The sequence below is a fragment of the Salvelinus namaycush genome, chromosome 24, assembly GCF_016432855.1.
Source record: "Salvelinus namaycush isolate Seneca chromosome 24, SaNama_1.0, whole genome shotgun sequence".
NCBI classification, from domain to species: Eukaryota; Metazoa; Chordata; class Actinopteri; order Salmoniformes; family Salmonidae; genus Salvelinus; species Salvelinus namaycush.
The window spans coordinates 36,464,429-36,492,102 of NC_052330.1; the positions used below are offsets into that span (position 1 = coordinate 36,464,429).

Sequence of the window (27,674 nt, forward strand, 5' to 3'; positions counted from 1 at the left end):
ACTTTTGAACGGTAGTGTATATCTTTGGATACGGCAGCTAGTCTGTCCTTTCTCCTTTGTGTTATGATAATAATGCCCACTGTATGTAGGAAGGGAAGGAACCCAGTTTGTTTGTAGGAAGGGAAGGAAGGAACCCCATTTTGTTTGTAGGAAGGGAAGGAAGGAAACCCAGTTTGTTTATAGGAAGGGAAGGAAGGAAGGAAACCCAGTTTGTTTGTAGGAAGGGAAGGAAGGAAACCCAGTTTGTTTGTAGGAAGGAAGGAAACCCAGTTTGTTTGTAGGAAGGGAAGGAAACCCAGTTTGTTTGTAGGAAGGGAAGGAAGGAAACACATTTTGTTTGTAGGAAGGAAGGAAACCCAGTTTGTTTATAGGAAGGGAAGGAACCCAGTTTGTTTGTAGGAAGGGAAGGAAGGAAACCCAGTTTGTTTATAGGAAGGAAGGAAACCCAGTTTGTTTATAGGAAGGAAGGAAACCCAGTTTGTTTGTAGGAAGGGAAGGAAGGAAACCCAGTTTGTTTATAGGAAGGAAGGAAACCCAGTTTGTTTGTAGGAAGGAAGGAAGGAAACCCAGTTTGTTTATAGGAAGGGAAGGAAGGAAACCCAGTTTGTTTATAGGAAGGAAGGAAACCCAGTTTGTTTGTAGGAAGGGAAGGAAGGAAACCCAGTTTGTTTGTAGGAAGGAAGGAACCCAGTTTGTTTGTAGGAAGGAAGGAAGGAAACCCAGTTTGTTTATAGGAAGGGAAGGAAGGAACCCAGTTTGTTTGTAGGAAGGAAGGAAGGAAACCCAGTTTGTTTGTAGGAAGGAAGGAAACCCAGTTTGTTTGTAGGAAGGAAGGAAACCCAGTTTGTTTGTAGGAAGGAAGGAAACCCAGTTTGTTTGTAGGAAGGGAAGGAAGGAAACCCAGTTTGTTTGTAGGAAGGAAGGAACCCAGTTTGTTTGTAGGAAGGAAGGAACCCAGTTTGTTTATAGGAAGGAAGGAACCCCAGTTTGTTTGTAGGAAGGAAGGAAACCCAGTTTGTTTATAGGAAGGAAGGAACCCCAGTTTGTTTGTAGGAAGGAAGGAACCCCAGTTTGTTTGTAGGAAGGAAGGAAACCCAGTTTGTTTATAGGAAGGGAAGGAAGGAAACCCAGTTTGTTTGTAGGAAGGAAGGAACCCCAGTTTGTTTGTAGGAAGGAAGGAACCCCAGTTTGTTTATAGGAAGGAAGGAACCCCAGTTTGTTTGTAGGAAGGAAGGAACCCCAGTTTGTTTATAGGAAGGGAAGGAAGGAAACCCAGTTTGTTTGTAGGAAGGAAGGAACCCCAGTTTGTTTGTAGGAAGGAAGGAACCCCAGTTTGTTTATAGGAAGGAAGGAAACCCAGTTTGTTTGTAGGAAGGGAAGGAAGGAAACCCAGTTTGTTTGTAGGAAGGGAAGGAAGGAACCCCAGTTTGTTTATAGGAAGGAAGGAAACCCAGTTTGTTTATAGGAAGGAAGGAAGGAACCCCAGTTTGAAAACTGTAAAAGGAAACTACTAACTCTAAACTGAACAAATCAAAAAGAATGAAGAAGTTCGGATCCCAAAGTCTAGCATAGTATGTTCTCCTTACACAAGGATGGGGCCCTTCAGTTCAAGTGGTGTTAAGCGCTAGGCCACGTAGTTTGTTGATTAATAGATGTTGGTAGTCTAGTCCTCCACAGGTAGGCAGGCCGACTGGCTCGAGTGTCCCAATACAGGTCACCTACGTGGGCCATTCCCCCCTACCCTACTCCCAGGCTTCAGACCTACTCCTGGCCTCCTCAGCTGCATTTGCAGGACTTGACGATCATGTTGGATAGCTGCTCTACTTTAGGGGTACGTCCAGAGTAGTAGAGAATGGTAAGAGGCTCCAGGTCCTGGGGAACGCAGCAGGGAGAGGCTGAGGCCTCTGGGTTCAGAGTGTTATACAGGCTCAGCAGCTATGGAGGAACAGGAAAGAGATAAGGGTATAAAATATACTTTTTTGGTCCACCAGCCATTCAGATTTTTTACCAGCCAAAATATTTTTTGGGCTTTTAATTTTTTTTAACAAAACAGAAAGAAAAAAACAGATGAACATGCTTTCTAATGTTTATATAATAAATGTATTACTAGTAAGAAGTAAATGTGGTCTATTGAATAATAAAAAAAAATTGTGACCTGAGTCTAACCAAAATATCACAGATGAGACAAATGTTCACCTGCCCCTTTAAGAGCGGGAGGTTACCGTGGTAACGTGACTCCAGTCATGTTTGTACCTGTGAGATTGAGTTTGACTAGTAGAAACGCTGTCTCTTCTCTAGCAGTTGAAACTCAAACATAGAAAAACAACCTTGCCTGTGAACAAAATAATGTAAATAGCCAAGAAACACAAGGACAAAGTCTCACTTCAGTAGACTTTAGTTTCAAGTAAATTAAACCTATATTTATGCCTGAGCGCAGCTCTTCTAAAAATCAATCTTCCACTCAGCTCTTCAGGTGTGCACAGCTCCCAGCCAGACAGAGTTGTAGCACGAGGTGGAATAGGCTATATAGTATTTGTAGTTTAGATTTTGTGAGATTAATTTACCAGCTATGAAACAAAATGGTGGAAATACTTTGAAAACAGTTACTGCAGCATTTATTTTTACTGTAAATATGATCATATTTCACTATTTTTATTCACAAACGCAAGTGAAACGCTCGCACAGTAGAGCCCTGACTTCCCACCAACAAGGCTGGTGAAATAGACATCTTACCCGCCAAAATCTACCCGCAGGTGACAGGTGTTCATTTTAGGCTGTGAAAGAGACATTTTGGTGTTTCTGATGTGGAAGCTGAAATGTGGATTAAAAACTTCTTATGGCTGCAGGGGCAGTATTGAGTAGCTTGGATAAAAGGTGCCCATTTCAAACGGCCTCGTACTCAATTCTTGCTCGTACAATATGCATATTATTATTACTATTGGATAGAAAACACTCTCAAGTTTCTAAAACCGTTTGAATTATATCTGTGAGTAAAACAGAACTCATTTTGCAGCAAACTTCCTGTCAGAAAGTGAAAAATCTGAAATCGAGGCTCTGTTCCAGGGCCTCCCTAATCTTTTGCTTGAAATCTATTAGTATACATGCACTTCATACGCCTTCCACTAGATGTCAATAGGCTGTGAGAGGTGAAATGGGGTCTCTAGCTCTTTCTATGGTCAAAAGAGAGAGCTTGGAATGACAGGACCCCAATTTCCTTTGTTCAGGAAGACGCGGAAAGGACTTCCGCATTGGCTTCTGAAAAGCTGTTGTTATAGACGGCTAATATCTCCGGCTTTGATTTTATTTGATAAATGTGACAATATCATCGTAAAGTATGTTTTTTCAATATAGTTTAATCAGATTATTGAAATTTTTTCGGGAGTTTAGGCGTGTTGCGTTCTCTGCGTTTGTTCACGAAGGAGAGCTTAGCGCCACTTGGCTAGTTTTGCTTGCGAAATCGAGAGGGAAAAAGGCCATTCTAAAACCAAACAACGATTGTTCTGGACGAAGGACCCCTTGTACAACATTCTGATGGAAGATCATCAAAAGTAGGACCCATTTATGATGTTATTTCATATATCTGTCGAACATGTTTACTATTAGTTTGCGCCCAGATTTTGGGCGCTCTCTCGCTATAACGTAAGCTGCATGTCGTACTGAAGTTATTTTTAGAATTCTAACACGGCGATTGCATTAAGAACTAGTGTATCTATCATTTCTTATACAACATGTATTTTTTAGTAAAGTTTATGAATAGTTATTTGGTCAGAATAGGTGAGTGTCAGAAATATATCCGGACATTCTGGGAAAAAGATGCTAAGTTTTCACAATGTATAACCACGGATTTCAGCTCTAAATATGCACATTTTCGAACAAACCATATATGTATTGTGTAATATGATGTTATAGGACTGTCATCTGATGAAGTTTATGAAGGTTAGTGAAATAATTAATATCTTTTGCTGGTTTTGTCGCTATCGCTACTGTTGCCTTGAATCAATGTAGCTGTGTGGTTGGCTATTGTAGTAAGCTAATATAATGCTATATTGTGTTTTCGCTGTAAAACACTTAAAGAATCGGAAATATTGGCTGGATTCACAAGATGTTTGTCTTTAATTTGCTGTACACCATGTATTTTTCATAAATGTTTTATGATGAGTATTTAGGTTTTTCAATTTGGTCTCTGTAATTGTTCTAGCTGCTTCGGTGCTATTTCCGATTGTAGCTGCAATGTAAAACTATGATTTATACCTCAAATATGCACATTTTTCAAACAAAACATAGATTTATTGTATAACATGTTATAAGACTGTCATCTGATGAAGTTGTTTCTTGGTTAGTTTGGTTGGTTTTGTGCATGCTACCTGTGCTGTGAAAAATGTCTGTGCTTTTTTGTATTTGGTGGTGAGCTAACATAAATATACGTGGTGTTTTCGCTGTAAAACATTTAAAAAATCGGACATGTTGGCTGGATTCACAAGATGTTTATCTTTCATTTGCTGTATTGGACTTGTTAATGTGTGAAAGTTAAATATTTCAAAAAAATATCTTTTGAATTTCGCGCCCTGCACTTGGACGGGCTGTTGTCATATTGAGCCCGACACCGGCCTGCAGCCATAAAAGGTTATGTTGATTAATGTGCAACTGTCCCGGTCTACTAAATTGCGTAAATAAATAAATCCTGGCAGATCTGAATTTTATTCTGGTTGAGTCCTGTGTATGATGTAATTTTGCTGAGTCTCACTGTACCTTAGCTACCTTACATGGGCTATTGAGCAGATACCTAGCTAGCCTGTATTTTATGTCATTATAGCCTTGGCGCAAATAACCACAATTGCCCTCACCTGTGTGTGTGTGTGTGTGTGTGTGTGTGTGTGTGTGTGTGTGTGTGGTGTCAGAATGCCCTCACCTGTGTGTGTGTGTGTGTGTGTGTGTGTGTGTGTGTGTGTGTGTGTGTGTGTGTGTGGTGTCAGAATGCCCTCACCTGTGTGTGTGTGTGTGTGTGTGTGTGTGTGTGTGTGTGTGTGTGTGTGTCAGAATGCCTTCACCTGTGTGTGTGTGTGTGTGTGTGTGTGTGTGTGTGTGGTGTCAGAATGCCCTCACCTGTGTGTGTGTCAGAATGCCTTCACCTGTGTGTGTGTGTGTGTGTGTGTGTGTGTGTGTGTGTGTGTGTGTGTGTGTGTGTGTGTGTGTGTGTGTGTGTGTGTGTGGTGTCAGAATGCCCTCACCTGTGTGTGTGTGTGTTGGTGTGTGTGTGTGGTGTCAGAATGCCCTCACCTGTGTGTGTGTGTGTGTGTGTGTGTGGTGTCAGAATGCCCTCACCTGTGTGTGTGTGTGTGTGTGTGTGTGTGTGTGTGTGGTGTCAGAATGCCCTCACCTGTGTGTGTGTGTGTGTGTGTGTGTGTGTGTGTGGTGTCAGAATGCCCTCACCTGTGTGTGTGTGTGTGTGTGTGTCAGAATGCCTTCACCTGTGTGTGTGTGTGTGTGTGTGTGTGTGTGTGTGTGTGTGTGGTGTCAGAATGCCCTCACCTGTGTGTGTGTGTGTGTGTGTGTGGTGTCAGAATGCCCTCACCTGTGTGTGTGTGTGTGTGTGTGTGTGTGTGTGTGTGTGTGTGTGTGTGTGTGTGTGTGTGTGTGTGTGTCAGAATGCCTTCACCTGTGTGTGTGTGTGTGTGTGTGTGTGTGTGGTGTCAGAATGCCCTCACCTGTGTGTGTGTGTGTGTCAGAATGCCTTCACCTGTGTGTGTGTGTGTGTGTGTGTGTGTGTGTGTGTGTGTGTGTGTGTGTGTGTGTGTGTGTGTGTGTGTGTGTGTGTGTGTGTGTGTGTGTGGTGTCAGAATGCCCTCACCTGTGTGTGTGTGTGTGTGTGTGTCGGTGTGTGTGTGTGGTGTCAGAATGCCCTCACCTGTGTGTGTGTGTGTGTGTGTGTGTGTGTGTGTGTGTGTGTGTGTGTGTGTGTGTGTGTGTGTGTGTGTGGTGTCAGATTGCCCTCACCTGTGTGTGTGTGTGTGTGGGGTATCAGAATGCCCTCACCTGTGTGTGGTATCAGAATGCCCTCACCTGTGTGTGTGTGGTATCGGAGCTCCTCACCTGTGTGTGTGTGGTATCAGAATGCCCTCACCTGTGTGTGTGTGGTATCGGAGCTCCTCACCTGTGTGTGTGTGGTATCAGAATGCCCTCACCTGTGTGTGTGTGGTGTCAGAATGCCCTCCCCTGTGTGTGTGTGTGGTGTCAGAATGCCCTCACCTGTGTGTGTGTGGTGTCAGAATGCCCTCACCTGTGTGTGTGTGTGTGGTGTCAGACTGCCCTCACCTGTGTGTGTGTGTGTGGTGTCAGAATGCCCTCACCTGTGTGTGTGTGTGTGGTGTCAGAATGCCCTCACCTGTGTGTGTGTGGTGTCAGAATGCCCTCACCTGTGTGTGTGTGGTATCAGATTGCCCTCACCTGTGTGTGTGTGGTATCAGATTGCCCTCACCTGTGTGTGTGTGGTATCAGAGCTCCTCACCTGTGTGTGTGTGGTGTCGGAGCTCCTCACCTGTGTGTGTGTGGTGTCAGAGCTCCTCACCTGTGTGTGTGTGGTATCGGAGCTCCTCACCTGTGTGTGTGTGGTGTCAGAGCTCCTCACCTGTGTGTGTGTGGTATCAGAGCTCCTCACCTGTGTGTGTGTGGTGTCAGAGTGCCCTCACCTGTGTGTGTGTGGAATCGGAGCTCCTCACCTGTGTGTGTGTGGTGTCAGAATGCCCTCACCTGTGTGTGTGTGGTGTCAGATTGCCCTCACCTGTGTGTGTGTGGTATCAGATTGCCCTCACCTGTGTGTGTGTGGTATCGGAGCTCCTCACCTGTGTGTGTGTGTGGTATCGGAGCTCCTCACCTGTGTGTGTGTGGTATCGGAGCTCCTCACCTGTGTGTGTGTGGTATCGGAGCTCCTCACCTGTGTGTGTGTATGGTATCAGAATGCCCTCACCTGTGTGTGTGTGGTATCAGAATGCCCTCACCTGTGTGTGTGTGGTATCAGATTGCCCTCACCTGTGTGTGTGTGGTGTCAGAATGCCCTCACCTGTGTGTGCGTGGTGTCAGAATGCCCTCACATGTGTGTGTGTGGTATCAGATTGCCCTCACCTGTGTGTGTGTGGTATCAGATTGCCCTCACCTGTGTGTGTGTGGAATCGGAGCTCCTCACATGTGTGTGTGTGGTGTCAGAATGCCCTCACCTGTGTATGTGTGGTGTCAGAATGCCCTCACATGTGTGTGTGTGGTATCAGATTGCCCTCACCTGTGTGTGTGTGGTATCAGATTGCCCTCACCTGTGTGTGCGTGGTATCGGAGCTCCTCACCTGTGTGTGTGTGGTATCGGAGCTCCTCACCTGTGTGTGTGTGGTGACAGAGCTCCTCACCTGTGTGTGTGTGGTGTCAGAGCTCCTCACCTGTGTGTGTGTGGTGTCAGAGCTCCTTACCTGTGTGTGTGTGGTATCGGAGCTCCTCACCTGTGTGTGTGTGGTATCGGAGCTCCTCACCTGTGTGTGTGTGGTGTCAGAGATCCTCACCTGTGTGTGTGTGGTGTCAGAGTGCCCTCACCTGTGTGTGTGTGGTATCAGATTGCCCTCACCTGTGTGTGTGTGTGGTATCGGAGCTCCTCACCTGTGTGTGTGTGTGTGGTATCGGAGCTCCTCACCTGTGTGTGTGTGTGGTGTCAGAATGCCCTCACCTGTGTGTGTGTGTGGTGTCAGAATGCCCTCACCTGTGTGTGTGTGGTGTCAGAATGCCCTCACCTGTGTGTGTGTGGTGTCAGAATGCCCTCACCTGTGTGTGTGTGGTATCAGATTGCCCTCACCTGTGTGTGTGTGGTATCGGATTGCCCTCACCTGTGTGTGTGTGGTATCAGATTGCCCTCACCTGTGTGTGTGTGGTGTCAGATTGCCCTCACCTGTGTGTGTGTGGTGTCAGAGCTCCTCACCTGTGTGTGTGTGGTGTCAGAGCTCCTCACCTGTGTGTGTGTGGTATCGGAGCTCCTCACCTGTGTGTGTGTGGTGTCAGAGCTCCTCACCTGTGTGTGTGTGGTATCGGAGCTCCTCACCTGTGTGTGTGTGGTGTCAGAGCTCCTCACCTGTGTGTGTGTGGTATCGGAGCTCCTCACCTGTGTGTGTGTGGTGTCAGAGCTCCTCACCTGTGTGTGTGTGGTATCAGAGCTCCTCACCTGTGTGTGTGTGGTGTCAGAGCTCCTCACCTGTGTGTGTGTGGTGTCAGAGATCCTCACCTGTGTGTGTGTGGTATCAGAGCTCCTCACCTGTGTGTGTGTGGTGTCAGAGTGCCCTCACCTGTGTGTGTGTGGTATCGGAGCTCCTCACCTGTGTGTGTGTGGTATCAGAATGCCCTCACCTGTGTGTGGTATCAGAGCTCCTCACCTGTGTGTGTGTGGTATCGGAGCTCCTCACCTGTGTGTGTGTGGTATCAGAATGCCCTCACCTGTGTGTGGTATCGGAGCTCCTCACCTGTGTGTGCGTGGTATCGGAGCTCCTCACCTGTGTGTGTGTGGTATCAGAGCTCCTCACCTGTGTGTGTGTGGTATCGGAGCTCCTCACCTGTGTGTGTGTGGTATCAGAATGCCCTCACCTGTGTGTGGTATCGGAGCTCCTCAACTGTGTGTGCGTGGTATCGGAGCTCCTCACCTGTGTGTGTGTGGTATCAGAATGCCCTCACCTGTGTGTGTGTGGTATCGGAGCTCCTCAGGTAGGGGCAGGGTCCAGAACAGTAGTTAGCGAAGTATCCTTTAGGTTCGTGGATCCACTTCCAGTCCAGGTCCCGACGGAAGTCGATGTAGAGACGACGGACACAGCAGTTCTCCTCAACGGTGCTGGGAAAGGGGCACAACAAACTATGGTGAATCACTCATACCTTCTCACTTACACAACAATGAGCTAGGTAGTCAGCTTTGATAACTGTTCAGTTACAACTCAACGATGTTCTTTTTAACAACAACAACAAAAACTTTAGTTAGAGTCAGTTGAAGTTGCAATTAAGTTATTAAAATTTCTCGTCTTGATCAACCGACACATGAATGGTTTCAGATTGCACATATGGGAAGGTTAGCTGGCTCGTTGATCCTTAATCTGCTATTGTTGTTTTATGTTACAACAGATGTACCAGAAACCACTTCTAAAGGCGCCTTTCAGGACATGACAACCGATAGGTGGAAACAGAAGTGCTAAAAGTTTCAGTCCTCACGAGAAGCAGTAGTCGGTGTCCAGGGCCCGTTTGCGTCTGCGTGGCTGTGAGTCGAGGCGGTGAGGAGGGATCATCATGAGGATGAGGTGAGGCAGGTACTCCTCCTTCTGCTTCTTCTTCTTCTTCTTCTTCTTCAGACGACCCAGGTCCCAGCGACCCAGCTCCTCGTACTCCCCTTCCATACCTGCAGCAGAGAGAGGTCAGACATTACATATCAGCCATTACATGTTACAGGGCACAGGTCAGACATTTTGTACGTTTCTCCCCTGCAGCAGAGAGAGAGAGAGAGGTCAAAAGGTCAGTCATTACAATTACAACTTTATTAATCCCAGAGGTGCGATTTGTTCAGGGCTGACAGGATGCTTTCAAATTAGGACAACCGTAAACAGTACACAAAAATACAATATCAACATTTAAGGCATCAATTAAAAATGTGCATGATGCAATTTAAGAAACTAAAAGTTCACGGAAGCCACAGTTGTTAATTCATGTCAGGGCTAAACTATCTCTAGAATAGTTCCTTATATATTCCGTGATGGCCCTGTTAACCAGGTGGATGGCTTCGGGCTCAAACGAGGCCCTGCTCCTATTGGTGGAGCACTTCAGACAGAGCAGGTGGCGTCCCAATGGGGAGCAGTTTGAACTGCGGGTTGAGGACAACGGGTGCTGTCCCCCAGGACGTCATAAGCCTTCCTCCTCAGTTACTGAGCTAGTCCACTTGTGACTTTGTGTCTTATAAAGCCTTTTAAAAAATGTTTAGTGTTTTTTTTATTTGAATGTCAGTTCAAAATGGACCACACGAAGAAGATAATGTTATGCCTACTGACCTTTGAACTTGACCTCCAGCACTTCGTTCACATTATCGATGATGTCACCGTTGGGGTTGAAGGTGTGGCAGGGGCAGTGTACGCTGATCTCCAGACCCAGGTTGGTCTCTGACAGGAGAGAGGCATCATGTCAATCAATTAGTGCTGAGCGATTAACCTAAATATTATTATTTTTTAAACGAATTGGTTCAATTATTTGAATTCCATTTAGTTCGTTTTTTCTTCTTCTGTGAGCTCGATGTGTAGTTTCTGTAGAGATTAAATCAGATCCAGCCTGAACTGTGTGATGTAGTAGGGAGTTGTAGTTTCTGTAGGGATAAATCAGATCCAGCCTGAACTGTGTGATGTAGTAGGGAGTTGTAGTTTCTGTAGAGATAAATCAGATCCAGCCTGAACTGTGTGATCTAGTAGGGAGTTGTAGTTTCTGTAGAGATAAATCAGATCCAGCCTGAACTGTGTGATGTAGTAGGGAGTTGTAGTTTCTGTAGAGATAAATCAGATCCAGCCTGAACTGTGTGATGTAGTAGGGAGTTGTAGTTTCTGTAGAGATAAATCAGATCCAGCCTGAACTGTGTGATGTAGTAGGGAGTTGTAGTTTCTGTAGAGATAAATCAGATCCAGCCTGAACTGTGTGATGTAGTAGGGAGTTGTAGTTTCTCTAGAGATAAATCAGATCCAGCCTGAACTGTGTGATGTAGTAGGGAGTTGTATTTTCTGTAGGGATAAATCAGATCCAGCCTGAACTGTGTGATGTAGTAGGGAGTTGTAGTTTCTGGCCAATATTCTATACTGAACAAAAATATAAATGCAACACATGTAAAGTGTTGGTCCCACGTTTCAGGAGCTGAAATAAAAGATCCCAGAAATGTTACATTCGCACAAAAAGCTTAATTCTCTCAAATTTTATGCACACATTTGTTTACATCCCTGTTAGTGAGCATTTCTCCTTTGCCAAGATAATCCATCCACCTGACAGGTGTGGCATGTCAGGTGGATTAAACAGCATGATCATTACACAGGTGCACCTTGTGCTGGGGATAATAAAAGGCCAGGCAGTTTTGTCACACAACACAATACCACAGACGTCTCAACTTTTGAGGGAGTGTGCAATTGACATGCAGACTGTAGGAATGTCCACCAGAGCAGTTGCCAGAGAATTTAATGTCAATTTCTCTACCATAAGCCGCCACCAACGTTGTTTTAGAGAATTTGGCAGTACATTCAACCGGCCTCACAACCGCAGACCACGTGTAACCACGCCAGTCTAGGACCTCCACCTCCGGCTTCTTCACCTGCGGGATGGTCTGAGACCAGCCACCCAGACAGCTGATGAAACTGAGGAGTATTTCTGTCACATTGAAGGAGAACCATTGTAATAAAGTCCTTTTGTGGGTAAAAACGTATTCGATTAGCTGCCCAGTCATGTGAAATCCATAGATTAGGGCCAAATTAATCTATTTTAATTGACTGATTTCCTTATATTAAATGTAACTCAGTAAAATGAGTTGAAATTGTTACATGTTGCGTTTATTTTTTTTTGCAGTATTTTTGTTTAGTGCAGAAAATGTGGTAATTAACTACAATGACCAGAATCCATTGCATGGGCGCTTAAACTTAACATGGAGACAGATAGAAGATGGAGGGGGATAGAAAGCAGTTGGGTTACGAGCCTGAAAATACATGAAGTGTTTGACAGGTGGTATTCAGCAGTCATTAAAAGTATGCCTTATTTACTTTGAAGAACTACTAAAATAGTGAATATGTCAGACAGCAGCTCTATAGAGATGAGATGATGACTTGGGAACTAAATAATAAAGTCATTAAATAAAACGAATGTAATATACACAACAGCTGACATTTAATATTAAAGTAATGTGAATAAATGATGGTCAATAAGTGATCAGCAGTAATGGACAGTCACTACCATCATGGGACTTTTATTCATTGTTTTATTCTGTTTTACAGCATTCAACCCACATAATGCATTTCATGTATTATAATTGTTTATATTTTTTATCTCGCTGAAACCCAAACCGACCTCAAAATGCACTAAATTGCTCAACACTACAATCAATTAATTAATCAAATCGTGGCATCCTCACCTCTGTACATCAACCATTCCCGTACCGTCTCTGTCACGTCGAAGGAGACCCATTCTGGCGTTCCCTTGGTCAGCACGTTCTTGGATCCGATGTAGCGCTGCTTAGCTATGTGCTCATCTGGCCTCAGGATCTGACAACCAAGAGTAGGTGAGTTACTGTATATCAACGACACAGAGTCACTACACTGATGCTGTTGCAACTAGTGGAGACTTGTGAGAGGCATAAATAAACTCTACAATAAGGACATCATTACTGCCATGGCACTGCATGTCATATTCTAGAGCAGAGGCTTTAGAGAGAGATGCTTGTAGAATGTTTTGGTAAAAAAAGTAAAAAAAAAAAGTGAATCGGCATCCAAAAACAGACTCAATTAAAATACTCAAACAGTGGAGGCTCATCAGAGGAGGTGTATTGTGGTGTATTCATTCTGCCGATTCTGTTAAAACGTTTCTTAAACGGAAGCAAACTGAACAAAACAAGGATAAACATTCCTGAATTTGTCCAATTTAAACTCTCGTTTTCAACTGTTGGACTAATGATTCAACTAGATGCAGGCAAGAGTGTCCAGGACACACTAGCGTTACCCTGCCCTGAGCCAGACCCTGTACACATCCTCCAGGCCTGGTGAGCTGGAGTTAGGTTCTGGCGGCTGCCCACCACCAAACCACAAGCTGGATATCATCGTCTCTCTCCCCTTCCTCATTTAAAACATGGGGATGTGGAATAGGAGGCAACTTGTTTTTGTTGTCAATGTCAGTATGGTAAACCCATCTAAACTAAACTTTCTGGCCATATGAAAATGTAAACAGTCCACTACTGATCATGCTCCTTAGCAAAACAAAAGCTATTGAATTGTAGATATTTTTTTTTAAATAATGTCTGGGAGGTGACGCTGCTGTGCGTGAAACATCTTGGAGCACTGTGTTACCTCCTACGAGGCTCCTCCCTCACATCTTGGGACACTGTGTTATCTCTACCAGGCCCCTCCCTCACATCTTGGGACACTGTGTTACCTCTACGAGGCTCCTCCCTCACATCTTGGGACACTGTGTTACCTCTACCAGGCTCCTCCCTCACATCTTGGGACACTGTGTTACCTCTACCAGGCTCCTCCCTCACATCTTGGAGCACTGTGTTTACCTCTACCAGGCTCCTCCCTCACATCTCAGAGCACTGTGTTACCTCTACCAGGCCCCTCCCTCACATTTTGGGACACTGTGTTACCTCTACCAGGCTCCTCCCTCACATCTTGGGACACTGTGTTACCTCTACCAGGCTCCTCCCTCACATCTTGGGACACTGTGTTACCTCTACCAGGCTCCTCCCTCACATCTTGGGACACTGTGTTACCTCTACCAGGCCCCTCCCTCACATCTTGGAGCACTGTGTTTACCTCTACCAGGCTCCTCCCTCACATCTTGGAGCACTGTGTTATCTCTACCAGGCCCCTCCCTCACATCTTGGGACACTGTGTTTACCTCTACCAGGCCCCTCTCTCACATCTCAGAGCACTGTGTTACCTCTACCAGGCTCCTCCCTCACATCTCAGAGCACTGTGTTACCTCTACCAGGCTCCTCCCTCACATCTTGGAGCACTGTGTTACCTCTACCAGGCCCCTCCCTCACATACTCTTTCACCCCCTGCTTAAAGAGCACGACTTCTAGCAGTATTAATTGACAACTGTTACATCCCAAATGGCACCCTAGTCCTTTTACAGTACACTACCTTTTGATCAGGGCCAATAGGGATATGGTCTAAAGTAGTGCACTATATAGGGAATAGGGTGCAATAGGGATATGGTCTAAAGTAGTGCACTATATAGGGAATAGGGTGCCATAGGGATCTGGTCTAAAGTAGTGCACTATATATAGGGAATAGGGTGCCATAGGGCTCTGGTCTAAAGTAGTGCACTATATAGGGAATAGGGTGTCATTTGGAACACACATTCCATGTTGATGCCTGATGACATGGATGTTTCTTTGCAGGCCTTTGTGTTCCACGCCTCTACATGAAACTAGGAGGAAAGACTTATCATTGTCAAATCACATTTTATTGGTCACATACACATGGTTAGCAGATGTTAACGCGAGTGTAGCGAAACGCTTGTGTTTCTAGTTCCCAACGATGCAGTAATATCGAACAAGTAATCTAACAAATTCACAACAACTACCTGATACACACAAATGTAAAGGGATGAATGAGAATATGTACATATAAATATATGAATTAGCGAAGGCCGAACGGCATAGGCAAGATGCAGTAGATGGTATAAAATACAGTATATACATATGAGAAGAGTAATGTAGGATATGTAAACATTATTAAAGTGCCATTATTTAAAGTGACTTGTGATCCATTTATTAAGTCAATTTATTTAAGTGGCCAGAGATTTGAGTCTGTATGTTGGCAGCAGCCACTCTATGTTAGTGATGGCTGTTTAACAGTCTGATGGCCTTGAGATAGAAGCTGTTTTTCAGTCTCTCGGTCCCTGCTTTGATGTACCTGTACTGACCTCGCCTTCTGGATGATAGCGAGGTGAACAGGCTCGGATGCAACCATCTCTGCCGGCGCCATCTTGTTGGCGCCGGTAGAGATGGCCGCCTCGCTTCAGGTCCTTAGAAAACTATGCAGTTATTTCTTGGGGGTCAGGTGGAGTTAAAGATCTCTTGAAGGACATGGGGAGACGGAGGGGTACCTTTACATACCTGGTAGAGCTCGACCCTCTGTTCGTTCCTATTGGCAGCAGAGTTTGGAACCCTGAGAACACGGAACTCGGCTCGGAACAGGTTGGTGGAGTTCCTCTCCATGGCCGACACGTTGAAACGGAACACTTTGGAGGTGATGCCTTTAGGACAGTAGGGAAGGTCATCTGTAGGACAGAGAGAAGAGACCACAGTCAGTAACAATGAACCAGATTATGGGGTGATGGCATTGGGAGAGTAGGGCAGGTTGTTGGAGACAGAGAGGAGACAGTAGGGCAGGTTGTTGGAGACAGAGAGGAGACAGTAGGGCAGGTTGTTGGAGACAGACAGGAGACAGTAGGGCAGGTTGTTGGAGACAGAGAGGAGACAGTAGGGCAGGTTGTTGGAGACAGAGAGGAGACAGTAGGGCAGGTTGTTGGAGACAGACAGTAGGGCAGGCTGTTGGAGACAGAGAGGAGACAGACAGTAGGGCAGGTTGTTGGAGACAGACAGTAGGGCAGGCTGTTGGAGACAGACAGTAGGGCAGGCTGTTGGAGACAGACAGTAGGGCAGGCTGTTGGAGACAGACAGTAGGGCAGGTTGTTGGAGACAGACAGTAGGGCAGGCTGTTGGAGACAGACAGTAGGGCAGGTTGTTGGAGACAGACAGTAGGGCAGGTTGTTGGAGACAGACAGTAGGGCAGGTTGTTGGAGACAGACAGTAGGGCAGGCTGTTGGAGACAGACAGTAGGGCAGGCTGTTGGAGACAGACAGTAGGGCAGGCTGTTGGAGACAGACAGTAGGGCAGGCTGTTGGAGACAGACAGTAGGGCAGGTTGTTGGAGACAGACAGTAGGGCAGGTTGTTGGAGACAGACAGTAGGGCAGGCTGTTGGAGACAGACAGTAGGGCAGGTTGTTGGAGACAGACAGTAGGGCAGGTTGTTGGAGACAGACAGTAGGGCAGGCTGTTGGAGACAGACAGTAGGGCAGGTTGTTGGAGACAGACAGTAGGGCAGGTTGTTGGAGACAGACAGTAGGGCAGGTTGTTGGAGACAGACAGTAGGGCAGGCTGTTGGAGACAGACAGTAGGGCAGGCTGTTGGAGACAGACAGTAGGGCAGGCTGTTGGAGACAGACAGTAGGGCAGGCTGTTGGAGACAGACAGTAGGGCAGGCTGTTGGAGACAGACAGTAGGGTAGGCTGTTGGAGACAGACAGTAGGGCAGGCTGTTGGAGACAGACAGTAGGGCAGGCTGTTGGAGACAGACAGTAGGGCAGGTTGTTGGAGACAGACAGTAGGGCAGGCTGTTGGAGACAGACAGTAGGGCAGGCTGTTGGAGACAGACAGTAGGGTAGGCTGTTGGAGACAGACAGTAGGGCAGGCTGTTGGAGACAGACAGTAGGGCAGGTTGTTGGAGACAGACAGTAGGGCAGGTTGTTGGAGACAGACAGTAGGGCAGGTTGTTGGAGACAGACAGTAGGGCAGGTTGTTGGAGACAGACAGTAGGGCAGGTTGTTGGAGACAGACAGTAGGGCAGGTTGTTGGAGACAGACAGTAGGGCAGGTTGTTGGAGACAGACAGTAGGGCAGGTTGTTGGAGACAGACAGTAGGACAGGTTGTTGGAGACAGACAGTAGGACAGGTTGTTGGAGACAGACAGTAGGACAGGTTGTTGGAGACAGACAGTAGGGCAGGCTGTTGGAGACAGACAGTAGGGCAGGCTGTTGGAGACAGACAGTAGGGCAGGTTGTTGGAGACAGACAGTAGGGCAGGTTGTTGGAGACAGACAGTAGGGCAGGTTGTTGGAGACAGACAGTAGGGCAGGCTGTTGGAGACAGACAGTAGGGCAGGCTGTTGGAGACAGACAGTAGGGCAGGCTGTTGGAGACAGACAGTAGGGCAGGCTGTTGGAGACAGACAGTAGGGCAGGTTGTTGGAGACAGACAGTAGGGCAGGTTGTTGGAGACAGACAGTAGGGCAGGCTGTTGGAGACAGACAGTAGGGCAGGTTGTTGGAGACAGAGAGGAGACAGACAGTAGGGCAGGTTGTTGGAGACAGACAGTAGGGCAGGCTGTTGGAGACAGACAGTAGGGCAGGTTGTTGGAGACAGACAGTAGGGCAGGTTGTTGGAGACAGACAGTAGGGCAGGTTGTTGGAGACAGACAGTAGGGCAGGCTGTTGGAGACAGACAGTAGGGCAGGCTGTTGGAGACAGACAGTAGGGCAGGCTGTTGGAGACAGACAGTAGGGCAGGCTGTTGGAGACAGACAGTAGGGCAGGCTGTTGGAGACAGACAGTAGGGCAGGCTGTTGGAGACAGACAGTAGGGCAGGCTGTTGGAGACAGACAGTAGGGCAGGCTGTTGGAGACAGAGAGGAGACAGACAGTAGGGCAGGTTGTTGGAGACAGACAGTAGGGCAGGCTGTTGGAGACAGACAGTAGGGCAGGTTGTTGGAGACAGACAGTAGGGCAGGTTGTTGGAGACAGACAGTAGGGCAGGCTGTTGGAGACAGACAGTAGGGCAGGCTGTTGGAGACAGACAGTAGGGCAGGCTGTTGGAGACAGACAGTAGGGCAGGCTGTTGGAGACAGACAGTAGGGCAGGTTGTTGGAGACAGACAGTAGGACAGTTTATTTGTAAGAAACAGGCACAGGAGGACAGAGCTCAGTAATGCTTGCACACTGATGTTAATACTCTTAGCACAGCCGGGCAGGTCTTCTGTAAGAGAGACAGGAGACAGAAGAAAGAGATGCTTAATCACTTTGGAGGCGATGTCCCCCGGGCCGTAGGGAAGGTCACCTATTACAGTCAGAGGAGGAAAAGGAAGTACTGCTACAATGTGAGGTCATCTATACATTTTGGTGAATGCCTATTTTTATCCAAACATTGATGAAGGCTGTCACCCAAATGAATTCGTTTGCTCTGACCTCTGCTGCTTGAAAATAAAAACTAAATAATATTTCACTGTAGGATTTCCCTTTTTCCCCAGTATATGCCTTATGAACCCAGCACACAAAGACTTTGTTATTACAGCATATTTAGTTGAACATGCCAATTCCTCTTTCTACAGACAGAAGAGACCCAGCTCAGTAACAATGTTGCTTTCAAGCCAACATGCAGCTGACTGTAAGTTTACCACAACGCTTTTAACCACAAGTTATCATTGCAAACTTCACAGGGGTGAGGGTGCCGCTAACAGCTAGCCTCCCTGCTGTCCGACTGCTGGCTCAAATCAGGGCGGTTCTGCCTCGCAACACATGTGACCGCCCTGTTTCGCCAACATAACCAATGGGTTGAGCCACTCAAAAAAGGTACTTCTTGAGGGGCCCCATCCGCGACATTTCAAGGTAGCTGTGGAGTGAGCTTACGTCACGTTCTTACCTCCGTTACATAAAAATGTCCGCTTTGTACATAATGAATGTCAACGTGAATCTAATACCGTCTCAGACAAGTAAATGACGCCCTTATAAAAAATAAAATGTCAGAAAACTTCCTACCCATTGATCAAAATTGGTTGAAAGACATCTTTTCAAACCACAAATATGTATTTTCAAAGCCTTTTCAAATCACAAATATGTATTTTCAAAGTCTTTTCAACATCTTGTGCGCGTAGATACACGTTGAATCACCGCTGATAAACCAAGAGTTGACTCGGTAGATACTTCCCCTGCATAGTTCAGTAGACACCACATTTCCTCCTTATCGTAGTTCATCTCTTCAGACACGTTGTTTTCCCGCGTCACATTTAGTCGCAGCTCACATTGTCTTCGTCCCAAATGGCACCCCATTTCCTATGTAGTGCACTACTTTTGACCACTACCCATAGAGCTTTGGTCAAAAAGGAATTGCACTATATAGGAAATATGATTTCCATTTGTGACACAGCCAGTAATTATTAATGATGTAATGCAGTCCATGCCCTCAAACGACTTTACTACTTTCCTGAATGGACCACTTACGCATGGCTTCGGCATGGAACCTGATAACACGCTTCCGTTATCAGCTGAAGTCAAGGGGGCTAGAAGCGTCTGGAGGTGGGGGGGGGGGGGGGTACATTTATTTTCTAAGTGAACTAGCGTCCCTGTTTGGCTTGGAGTGACTTCACCTCTCTGGTATTTGGTGTATCAAAAACACCCTGCTGTCCTCAGTGGGCTGGGATTGACCCCTACACCAGCTCTACGACCATATTCAGAGTGCTGATATAAGATCAGGTCCTCTCTGTCCATATTAATATTATTCAACATGATCTAAAAGGTAAAACGAATCCTATATCAGCTCTCCTACTACTCTGGGTTTGTGAATACAGGGATAGCCCAGCCCAAACCAGTACAGACCAGCCCAGTACAGACCGGACCAGCCCAGACCAGAGTTGGTGGTTGAAGTTATCCCTCTAGGGGGCTGTGCTTTGGCAAAGTGGGTGGAGTTATATCCTTCCTGTTTGGCCCTGTACTGGGGGTATCATCGGATGGGGCCACAGTGTCTCCTGACCCCTCCTGTCTCAGCCTCCAGTATTTATGCTGCAGTAGTTAATGTGTCGGGGGGCTAGGGTCAGTCTGTTATATCTGCAGTACTTCTCCTGTCTTATCCGGTGTCCTGTGTGAATTTAAGTATGCTCTCTCTAATTCTTTCTTTCTCTCTTTCTTTCTTTCTCTCTCTCGGAGGACCTGAGCCCTAGGACCATGCCTCAGGACTACCTGGCATGATGACTCCTTGCTGTCCCAAGTCCACCTGCTGCTGCTCCAGTTTCAACTGTTCTGCCTGCGACTATGGAACCCTGACCTGTTCACCGGACGTGCTACCTGTCCCAGACCTGCTGTTTTCAACTTTCTAGAGACAGCAGGAGCGGTAGAGATACTCTTAATGATCGGCTATGAAAAGCCAACTGACATTTACTCCTGAGGTGCTGACTTGCTGCACCCTCGACAACTACTGTGATTATTATTATTTGACCATGCTGGTAATTTATGAACATTTGAACATCTTGGCCATGTTCTGTTATAATCTCCACCCAGCACAGCCAGAAGAGGACTGGCCACCCCTCATAGCCTGGTTCCTCTCTAGGTTTCTTCCTAGGTTTTGGCCTTTTCTAGGGAGTTTTTCCTAGCCACCGTGCTTCTACACCTGCATTGCTTGCTGTTTGGGGTTTTAGGCTGGGTTTCTGTACAGCACTTTGAGATATCAGCTGATGTAAGAAGGGCTATATAAATAAATCTGATTTGATCCAGCACTCACAGCCCTTCGGCTCCGACCACATGATGACTTCTCTACAACACCTACCCTCCGCTCCTCCATCCCTGCCCTCAAATTACCCTGTCTGTCTCCTGTCTTTCCCTTTAACTTTCTTTCATTTGCACCTGTCAGGGATTTGAGGCGGTGCAGACGCTAGCCTTAGATCCGCCAAATGTCAACAGTGTACCTAAAGCCTTTCAGCAGAGCTGTCAGGAGCTAACGTGTTTGTCCACACCACACTAAAGAGGTGGGAAAGGAAAGGAGTGATGTCACTGGCTCGGGATGTCAACAGCAGATCCACCGAAAGCGAAACTTCTTCAGAAAGAGAGAAAAGACAGAGACAGAGACAGAGACAGAGACAGAGAGAGAGAGAGAGAGAGAGAGAGAGAGAGAGAGACAGAGACAGAGACAGAGACAGAGACAGAGACAGAGACACAGAGACAGAGAGAGAGAGAGAGAGAGAGAGAGAGAGAGGAGAGACAGAGAGAGTGACAGAGACCTATGCTCTGTCCCAAATGGCACCCTATTCCCTACCTTTGATGAGAGTCTAGTCGTGCACTGTTTTGGGTTCTTTTTGCTGTATCTGTCCACCAGTTAGGTCTTGACCGCAGTACTTTCTGGGAAATACGCCTCTCTGCAAACAAAGGAAGCCAGTCCTCTCAGTCTCTCACCTCCCTCTAAAACACTTATTCTGGTGTGACTCACAGTTACTCTGGTCTGAAGAAGTAGAGAGGTCTGGTCTGAAGTAGGAGGGGTCTGGTCTGAAGTAGGAGGGGTCTGGTCTGGTCTGAAGTAGGAGGGGTCTGGTCCGAAGTAGGAGGGGTCTGGTCCAAAGTAGGAGGGGTCTGGTCCGAAGCAGGAGGGGTCTGGTCCGAAGCAGGAGGGGTCTGGTCCGAAGCAGGAGGGGTCTGGTCCGAAGCAGGAGGGGTCTGGTCCGAAGCAGGAGGGGTCTGGCCCGAAGTAGGAGGGGTCTGGCCCGAAGTAGGAGGGGTCTGGTCTGAAGTAGGAGGGGTCTGGTCTGAAGTAGGAGGGATCTGGTCTGAAGTAGGAGGGGTCTGGTCTGAAGTAGTAGAGGTCTGGTCTGAAGTAGGAGGGGTCTGGTCTGAAGTAGGAGGGGTCTGGTCTGAAGTAGGAGGGGTCTGGTCTGAAGTAGTAGAGGTCTGGTCTGAAGTAGGAGGGGTCTGGTCTGAAGTAGGAGGGGCCTGGTCTGCAGTAGGAGGGGTCTGGTCTGAAGTAGGAGGGGTCTAAAGTAGGAGGGGCCTGGTCTGCAGTAGGAGGGGTCTGGTCTGAAGTAGGAGGGGTCTAAAGTGGGAGGGGTCTGGTCTGAAGTAGGAGGGGTCTGGTCTGAAGTAGGAGGGGCCTGGTCTGCAGTAGGAGGGGTCTGGTCTGAAGTAGGAGGGGTCTAAAGTAGGAGGGGTCTGGTCTGAAGTAGGAGGGGTCTGGTCTGAAGTAGAAAAGGCTTTGAACAGATCTAGTAAGGTGGAAAGCACCTTGATCAAGGGATATATCTTTAAAGATGTTCTTTATATGAGGAAGTTTGCCAGATGGACTTCACCAGGTGCACAAAGGGAGGTTCGTCATAACACTAATATAATGGCATCATGATATGTGCACTCTTTATTTACACAATCAGGGGTACCATATTGGCCAGTGGCTCTACAGTGGCAAGAAAAAGTATGTGAACCCTTTGGAATTACCTGGATTTCTGCATATATTTTACATAACATTTGATCTGATCTAAGTCACAACAATAGACCAACAGTGTGTTTAAACTAATAACACACAAATTATTTTATTTTTCTTGTCTATATTGAATACATCATTTAAACATTCACACTGTAGGTTGGAAAAAGGATGTGAACCACTAGGCTAATGACTTCTCCAAAAGCTAATTGGAGTCAGAAGTCAGCTAACCTGGAATCAAATCAATGAGACGAGATTGGAGATGTTGGTTAGAGCTGCCCTGCCCTATTAAAAACACTCACAAAATTTGAGTTTGCTATTCACAAGAAGCATTGCCTGATGTGAACCATGCCTCAAACAAAAGAGATCTCAGAAGACCTAAGAGTAAGAATTGTTGCCTTGCATGAGGCTGGAAAGGGTTACAAAAGTATCTTTAAAAGTCAGTCCACGGTAAGACAAATTGTCTATAAATGGAGAAAGTTCAGCACTGTTGCTACTCTCCCTAGGAGTGTCCGTCCTGCAAAGATGACTGCAAGAGCACAGCGCAGAATGCTCAATGAGGTTAAGAAGAATCCTAGCGTGTCAGCTAAAGACTTACAGAAATCTCTGGAACATGCTAACATCTCTGCTGAGTCTACGATATGTAAAACACTAAACAAGAATGGTGTTCTTGGGAGAACACCACGGAGAAGCCACTGCTGTCCAAAAAAACATTGCTGCACATCTGAAGTTCGCAAAAGAGCACCTAGATGTTCCACAGCACTTCTGGCAAAATATTCTGTGGACAGATGAAACTAAAGTTGAGTTGTTTGGAAGGAACACACAACACTATGTGTGGAGAAAAAAAAGGCAAAGCACACCAACATCAAAACCTCATCCCAACTGTAAAGTATGGTGGCGGGAGCATCATGGTTTGGGGCTGCTTTGCTGCCTCAGGGCCTGGACAGCTTGCTATCATCGACGGAAAAATGAATTCCCAAGTTTATCAAGAAATTTTGTTGGAGAATGTAAGGCTATCTGTCCGCCAATTGAAGCTCAACAGGAGGTAGGTGATGCAACAGGACAACAACCCACAAGACAGATGTAACAACAGAATGGCTTCTGGAGCGGCCCAGTCAGAGTCCTGACCTCAACCCGATTGAGATGCTGTGGCATGACCTCAACAGAGCAGTTCACACCAGACATCACAAGAATATTGTGGAACTGAAACAGCTTTGTAAAGAGGAATGATCCAAAATTCCTCCTGACCGGTGTGCAGGTCTGATCCGCAACTACAGAAAACATTTGGTTGAGGTTATTGCTGCCAAAGGAGGGTCAACCAGTTATTAAATCCAAGGGTTCACATACTTTTTCCAACCTGCACTGTGAATGTTTACATGGTGTGTTCAATAAAGACATGAAACATTATAATTGTTTGTGTGTTATTAGTTTAAGTAGACTGTGTTTGTCTATTGTTATGACCTAGATGAAGATCAGATAAAGGTTTATGACCAATTTATCCAGGTCATTCTAAAGGGTTCACATACTTTATCTTCCCGCTGTATAACAATGTTCAACCGGTGTGCACTATTTTCTTGAGTAATTCAAGCCACTAGAAATTCTCAGGTATAAAGACTCACTCCCACAACAGTGTGAAGACGGTCATCCTGGCATTGGAAGACCTTTCAAAAACGTAGCTCTCTTCCTCTCTGAGGTAAGTGGAATTCTAAAAGTCTGTAGCCAGCTGAGGGAAAGGGCGATGTGCACAACAGAGAATATATAAAAACCATCCTCCATGTTTGCTGCTGGCTCCTTCCAGAAAGCAGCATATGCTGAAGTCATTATTCCCATTGGGGGGAATTCTGTCTATGCATGATGACGCTATTGACAACTGACAAGTGTACCCAGCTCTTTTAAGCTCTCTTATGCACTTTGCATTGTTTTTTAACTTTCATTTATTTCATTCATGTTGTATTGTATCTCATGTGTATGCAGCTCTCTTGGTCAGAGCTCACCTGGAAAAAACTTCACCTATACTGTTAAAGACGACTATTGTCACCTATTGTCACCTAACAGTAACCTATACTGTTACAGATGACTATTGTCACCTATTGTCACCTAACAGTAACCTATACTGTTACAGATGACTATTGTCACCTATTGTCACCTAACAGTAACCTATACTGTTACAGATGACTATTGTCACCTATTGTCACCTATTGTCACCTAACAGTAACCTATACTGTTACAGATTACTATTGTCACCTATTGTCACCTAACAGTAACCTATACTGTTACAGATTACTATTTTTCTATACACTATAGGGGATAATAGTTTATTAGGATGAGCCAAGTGGCTAAAGAGGAAGCTCATCAATCGATATCAATATTGATCGAGATCATTAAGATAGTTTGACCTTTGACCCCCAGGGGAAAACTGTAACGCTATAGAGTTTTGTAAACCAGAGAAATGGTGTATCCTAAATGGGAGTAGGGTGAAGTTTCCCCTAGACACTGATCTTGGGTCAGTTTGACTTTTTCCCCACTCATGGATAAGGTTAGTATTGGGGGGGAGGGGAAGCTGATCCTAGATCTGTGTCTAGGGGTAACTTCATCCCGGAGCCAGTTTTGTGAAGTTGCCCCTAGAAACTGATCTTGGGTCAGTTTTGCATCCCCCCACCCCCCACTAATTGTTAAAGTTAGGCTTGAGGGAGGGGGAAGCTGATCCTAGATTTGTCCCTAGAGGAAACTTCACCCCTAGAGCCTCCTCAATATTCATCACTCATTATGTTTGTTTACATTGTGCTTTTAACTGGGCTTCAGGACGTAGTAGGGGAGCTAAAAGGCAGCAATCTGTCCACGCTGTGTTGCTTTTTGTCAGGACCTCTTTATATGATCCAACACAGAGCTATGGGGGAGGGAGAGGCATTTTACTACAACACTTGTTGATTTCAAAGGGACCATGATGCAATGGGCTTTGCGTCGACCCACAAGGCCTTCTTCCAATTCTTCCACACTTAAGAACACTATACCTCCCTCTCCCTCTCTACCCCTCCCTCTCTTTCTACCCCCCCCCCCCTCCCTCTCACGTCTCTTCTCAGAAATTGTGACTCAGACATCACAGACAGTGTGTGGTGGGGAGTGGCTCTCTATAAAGGTGATATGTAGGTGAGATAGGGAAACGGGAGATAGTGGGGAGTGGGGAGTGGATCTCTGGCTAAGGAGTGGAGGAGGTCCTTCCCTCAGCTAAGTTTTCCTGTCTCCATGTTAACTTTCCCTGTCCTCCCCTCAGCTAAGTTTTCCTGTCTCCATGTTAACTTTCCCTGTCCTCCCCTCAGCTAAGTTTTCCTGTCTCCATGTTAACTTTCCCTGTCCTCCCCTCAGCTAAGTTTTCCTGTCTCCATGTTAACTTTCCCTGTCCTCCCCTCAGCTAAGTTTTCCTGTCTCCATGTTAACTTTCCCTGTCCTCCCCTCAGCTAAGTGTTTCTGTCTCCATGTTAACTTTCCCTGTCCTCCCCTCAGCTAAGTGTTTCTGTCTCCATGTTAACTTTCCCTGTCCTTCCCTCAGCTAAGTTTTCCTGTCTCCATGTTAACTTTCCCTGTCCTTCCCTCAGCTAAGTTTTCCTGTCTCCATGTTAACTTTTCCTATCTCCCCTCAGCAAGGCTTCCCCTTCCCTTCCTCAGCCCTGTTCCAATCAGCTTGTGCAGATGTCCCTCTCATTTGGGCCTGGCTGAAACTAAAACAGACACATCTGGTGAGAGGGACTGGGTCCATGGTGGAAAAAGAGGGAGGGAAGAGGAGGAGTGGGAAGGAGGAGTAGGAAGGACTTTACACAAAACACCAGTCTTCTGGATTGAAATAGGTTGGGGGAAAGAACCGAGGCAACTTCCAGGTTAAATCCACAACATAGATTCTACAAGTCCCACATTTCACGGAAGTCCTAGACACCCTCCCGAATAAGGCCAATAAAGTGAACTGAACAGAAGTTAGCACATCTAAGGCGATCTTAAACAGATCGTTTCTGACACATTCCATCTGTGTACTCGCAGGGTTTCCCAAACTCAGTCCTCATGACCTCAAAGGGGTGCACGTTTTGGTTTTTGCCCCCAGCACTACACAACTGATTCAAATAATTTAACTTTTCATCAAGCTTTGATCATTTGACAATCAGCTGTGTAGTGTTATGGAAATTAAACAAAACGAGTACCCATTGGGGTCCCGAGGACCGAGTTTGGGAAACGCTGGTCTACTGTATCCTATCCACACACTCCATATATGCAACATACAGAGTTGATTGGTTCCTATCCGTTGTCAACTATCAACTATGTAAAGCCCAGATAGAACCCATCATTATCATGATAAATAGATAAACCACTAATTTTGAAGTTTTCAAAATTACGCATTTGGCACGCTCTCTATTCATTGATCTGGTGCGTAATAGAGCACCCAACTACCATCAAAAAGAGTTTCACCAAAAATAACAATAGAAAATAGCTTATCAACCAAAAGAGCATTAAGATGAATATAACATAACACGACTTAGCCTACTATTTTCTGGCGGTCCCTGGACCATGTTGAATTTGTATATCTCTTTGGCATAATATTCGGTCTCCGTGTTGTCTTGGCCGCAACTTTGCTGCCGGTCTCTCCCCAACTCCTCAAGCAGCTCCCGGGTACTGTTATACAACGACTGGATCTGGTAGGAGACCTGACTGGGTCCCAGGGAGTGTGGCGGGCTGGTCAGCCGGAGCTTACTCAGTATCTGTCCCCGTATCGCCTCGAACCTCTTCCGCTTCACATGATCGATATCCACCGTGGCGCAGGTTGACAGAGACAGACTGGTGGTCGTGTAGTTTAGGAGAAGGACCAACAGAAGAGCTTTACCGAGATACATGTTTCTGTTGCTCAATTATGCACTTGGTTTGTGAAGCACTTAGGTAAACAAATTTAGTCTAATAACGGATTCACACCGGTGACTATTTCCCAAGTTTCCTACGCGTAAAAGTATGTTTAAACTTTCAAAATCAACTTCATAGCAGTTTACAAAAACTATTTTCTCGCACTTTCCTTTGGCTTCTTCATACACGTATGTCCTCTCCCGAGGAAATCAATTTTCGCTGGTTTGTGATCCATAGAAATCCAGGTGTGTATTCAGCCATCAGACATCTATCGCCCAGCGGTTCCAAATGAATCAATTTCCAAGCGCAGGCCAAACTAAAATCTACTCAGCGCAATAACGGTCTCAATCATCATTCTAGTAGCTGAACGCATACCGCCTATGGACTTTTCTTTCTCGTTCTTCTATTTAACCCTTTTCGTTCACTTAGGTCGCCCGACTCGCCGTACAACTGTGCATCCTTCCTTTTTGTATTTTCTAATTGTCATGAACAACTTCGTGCCACTGACCCGCACGCACCTTCTCCTGACAGTGCCCGACTAACTTCACGTTGCAGAGCTGTGCGCCCTCCAGCACGGGCTCACGTTTGTTTTATACGGACGGCTGTGACGTTTTGATGGAGGAAGGACCACAGGTTATCTATCCCATAACCATAACTCTATTCTGTGTAGAAGTTCTCAAATCTCAAATATAACTTATTATCAGTTCAATATAATGTGTCATATCATATGTAATTCTAAACGTTTATCATATTTTATATATTTTTTAAAAGTTTAAAGTGATAAAGTTTAGTTGTATATCATTACTTGTCCAAGGATCAATGTCGCTTGTAGGCTATTTTGATAGCATGCAATTACTCTTGAGGTGATTTTATTGATCTGATTGCGTTAATCACTGTTGTTAGAGGAACATGTTAGAATATCGGCATCAGTAATTAACTTGGTAACGAAGGTGGACCGATCAACTGCTGCTCCTGTCCTTTTGAAATAGACAGTACTCCCTCTAGTGGAACATCAACGGTATTGTAAATTGAAACATGTCTGACACAAACCAGACCC

The 27,674-nt window shown here is 46.0% G+C and overlaps 1 protein-coding gene across 1 annotated transcript; it reads right to left on the minus strand.

Moving 5' to 3' along the window:
- On the minus strand, positions 1 to 27,135 carry LOC120019489 (transforming growth factor beta-3 proprotein-like). The gene is made up of 7 exons (XM_038962788.1): positions 26,268 to 27,135; positions 14,858 to 15,021; positions 12,152 to 12,281; positions 10,050 to 10,157; positions 9,223 to 9,406; positions 8,698 to 8,851; positions 1 to 1,935 (listed from the first exon to the last, which is right to left on the minus strand). Exons 1-7 carry the CDS (start codon positions 26,611 to 26,613, stop codon positions 1,777 to 1,779), a joined length of 1,245 nt encoding a protein of 414 aa, XP_038818716.1. The 5' UTR covers positions 26,614 to 27,135; the 3' UTR covers positions 1 to 1,776.
- Positions 27,136 to 27,674: the final 539 nt, after the last annotated feature.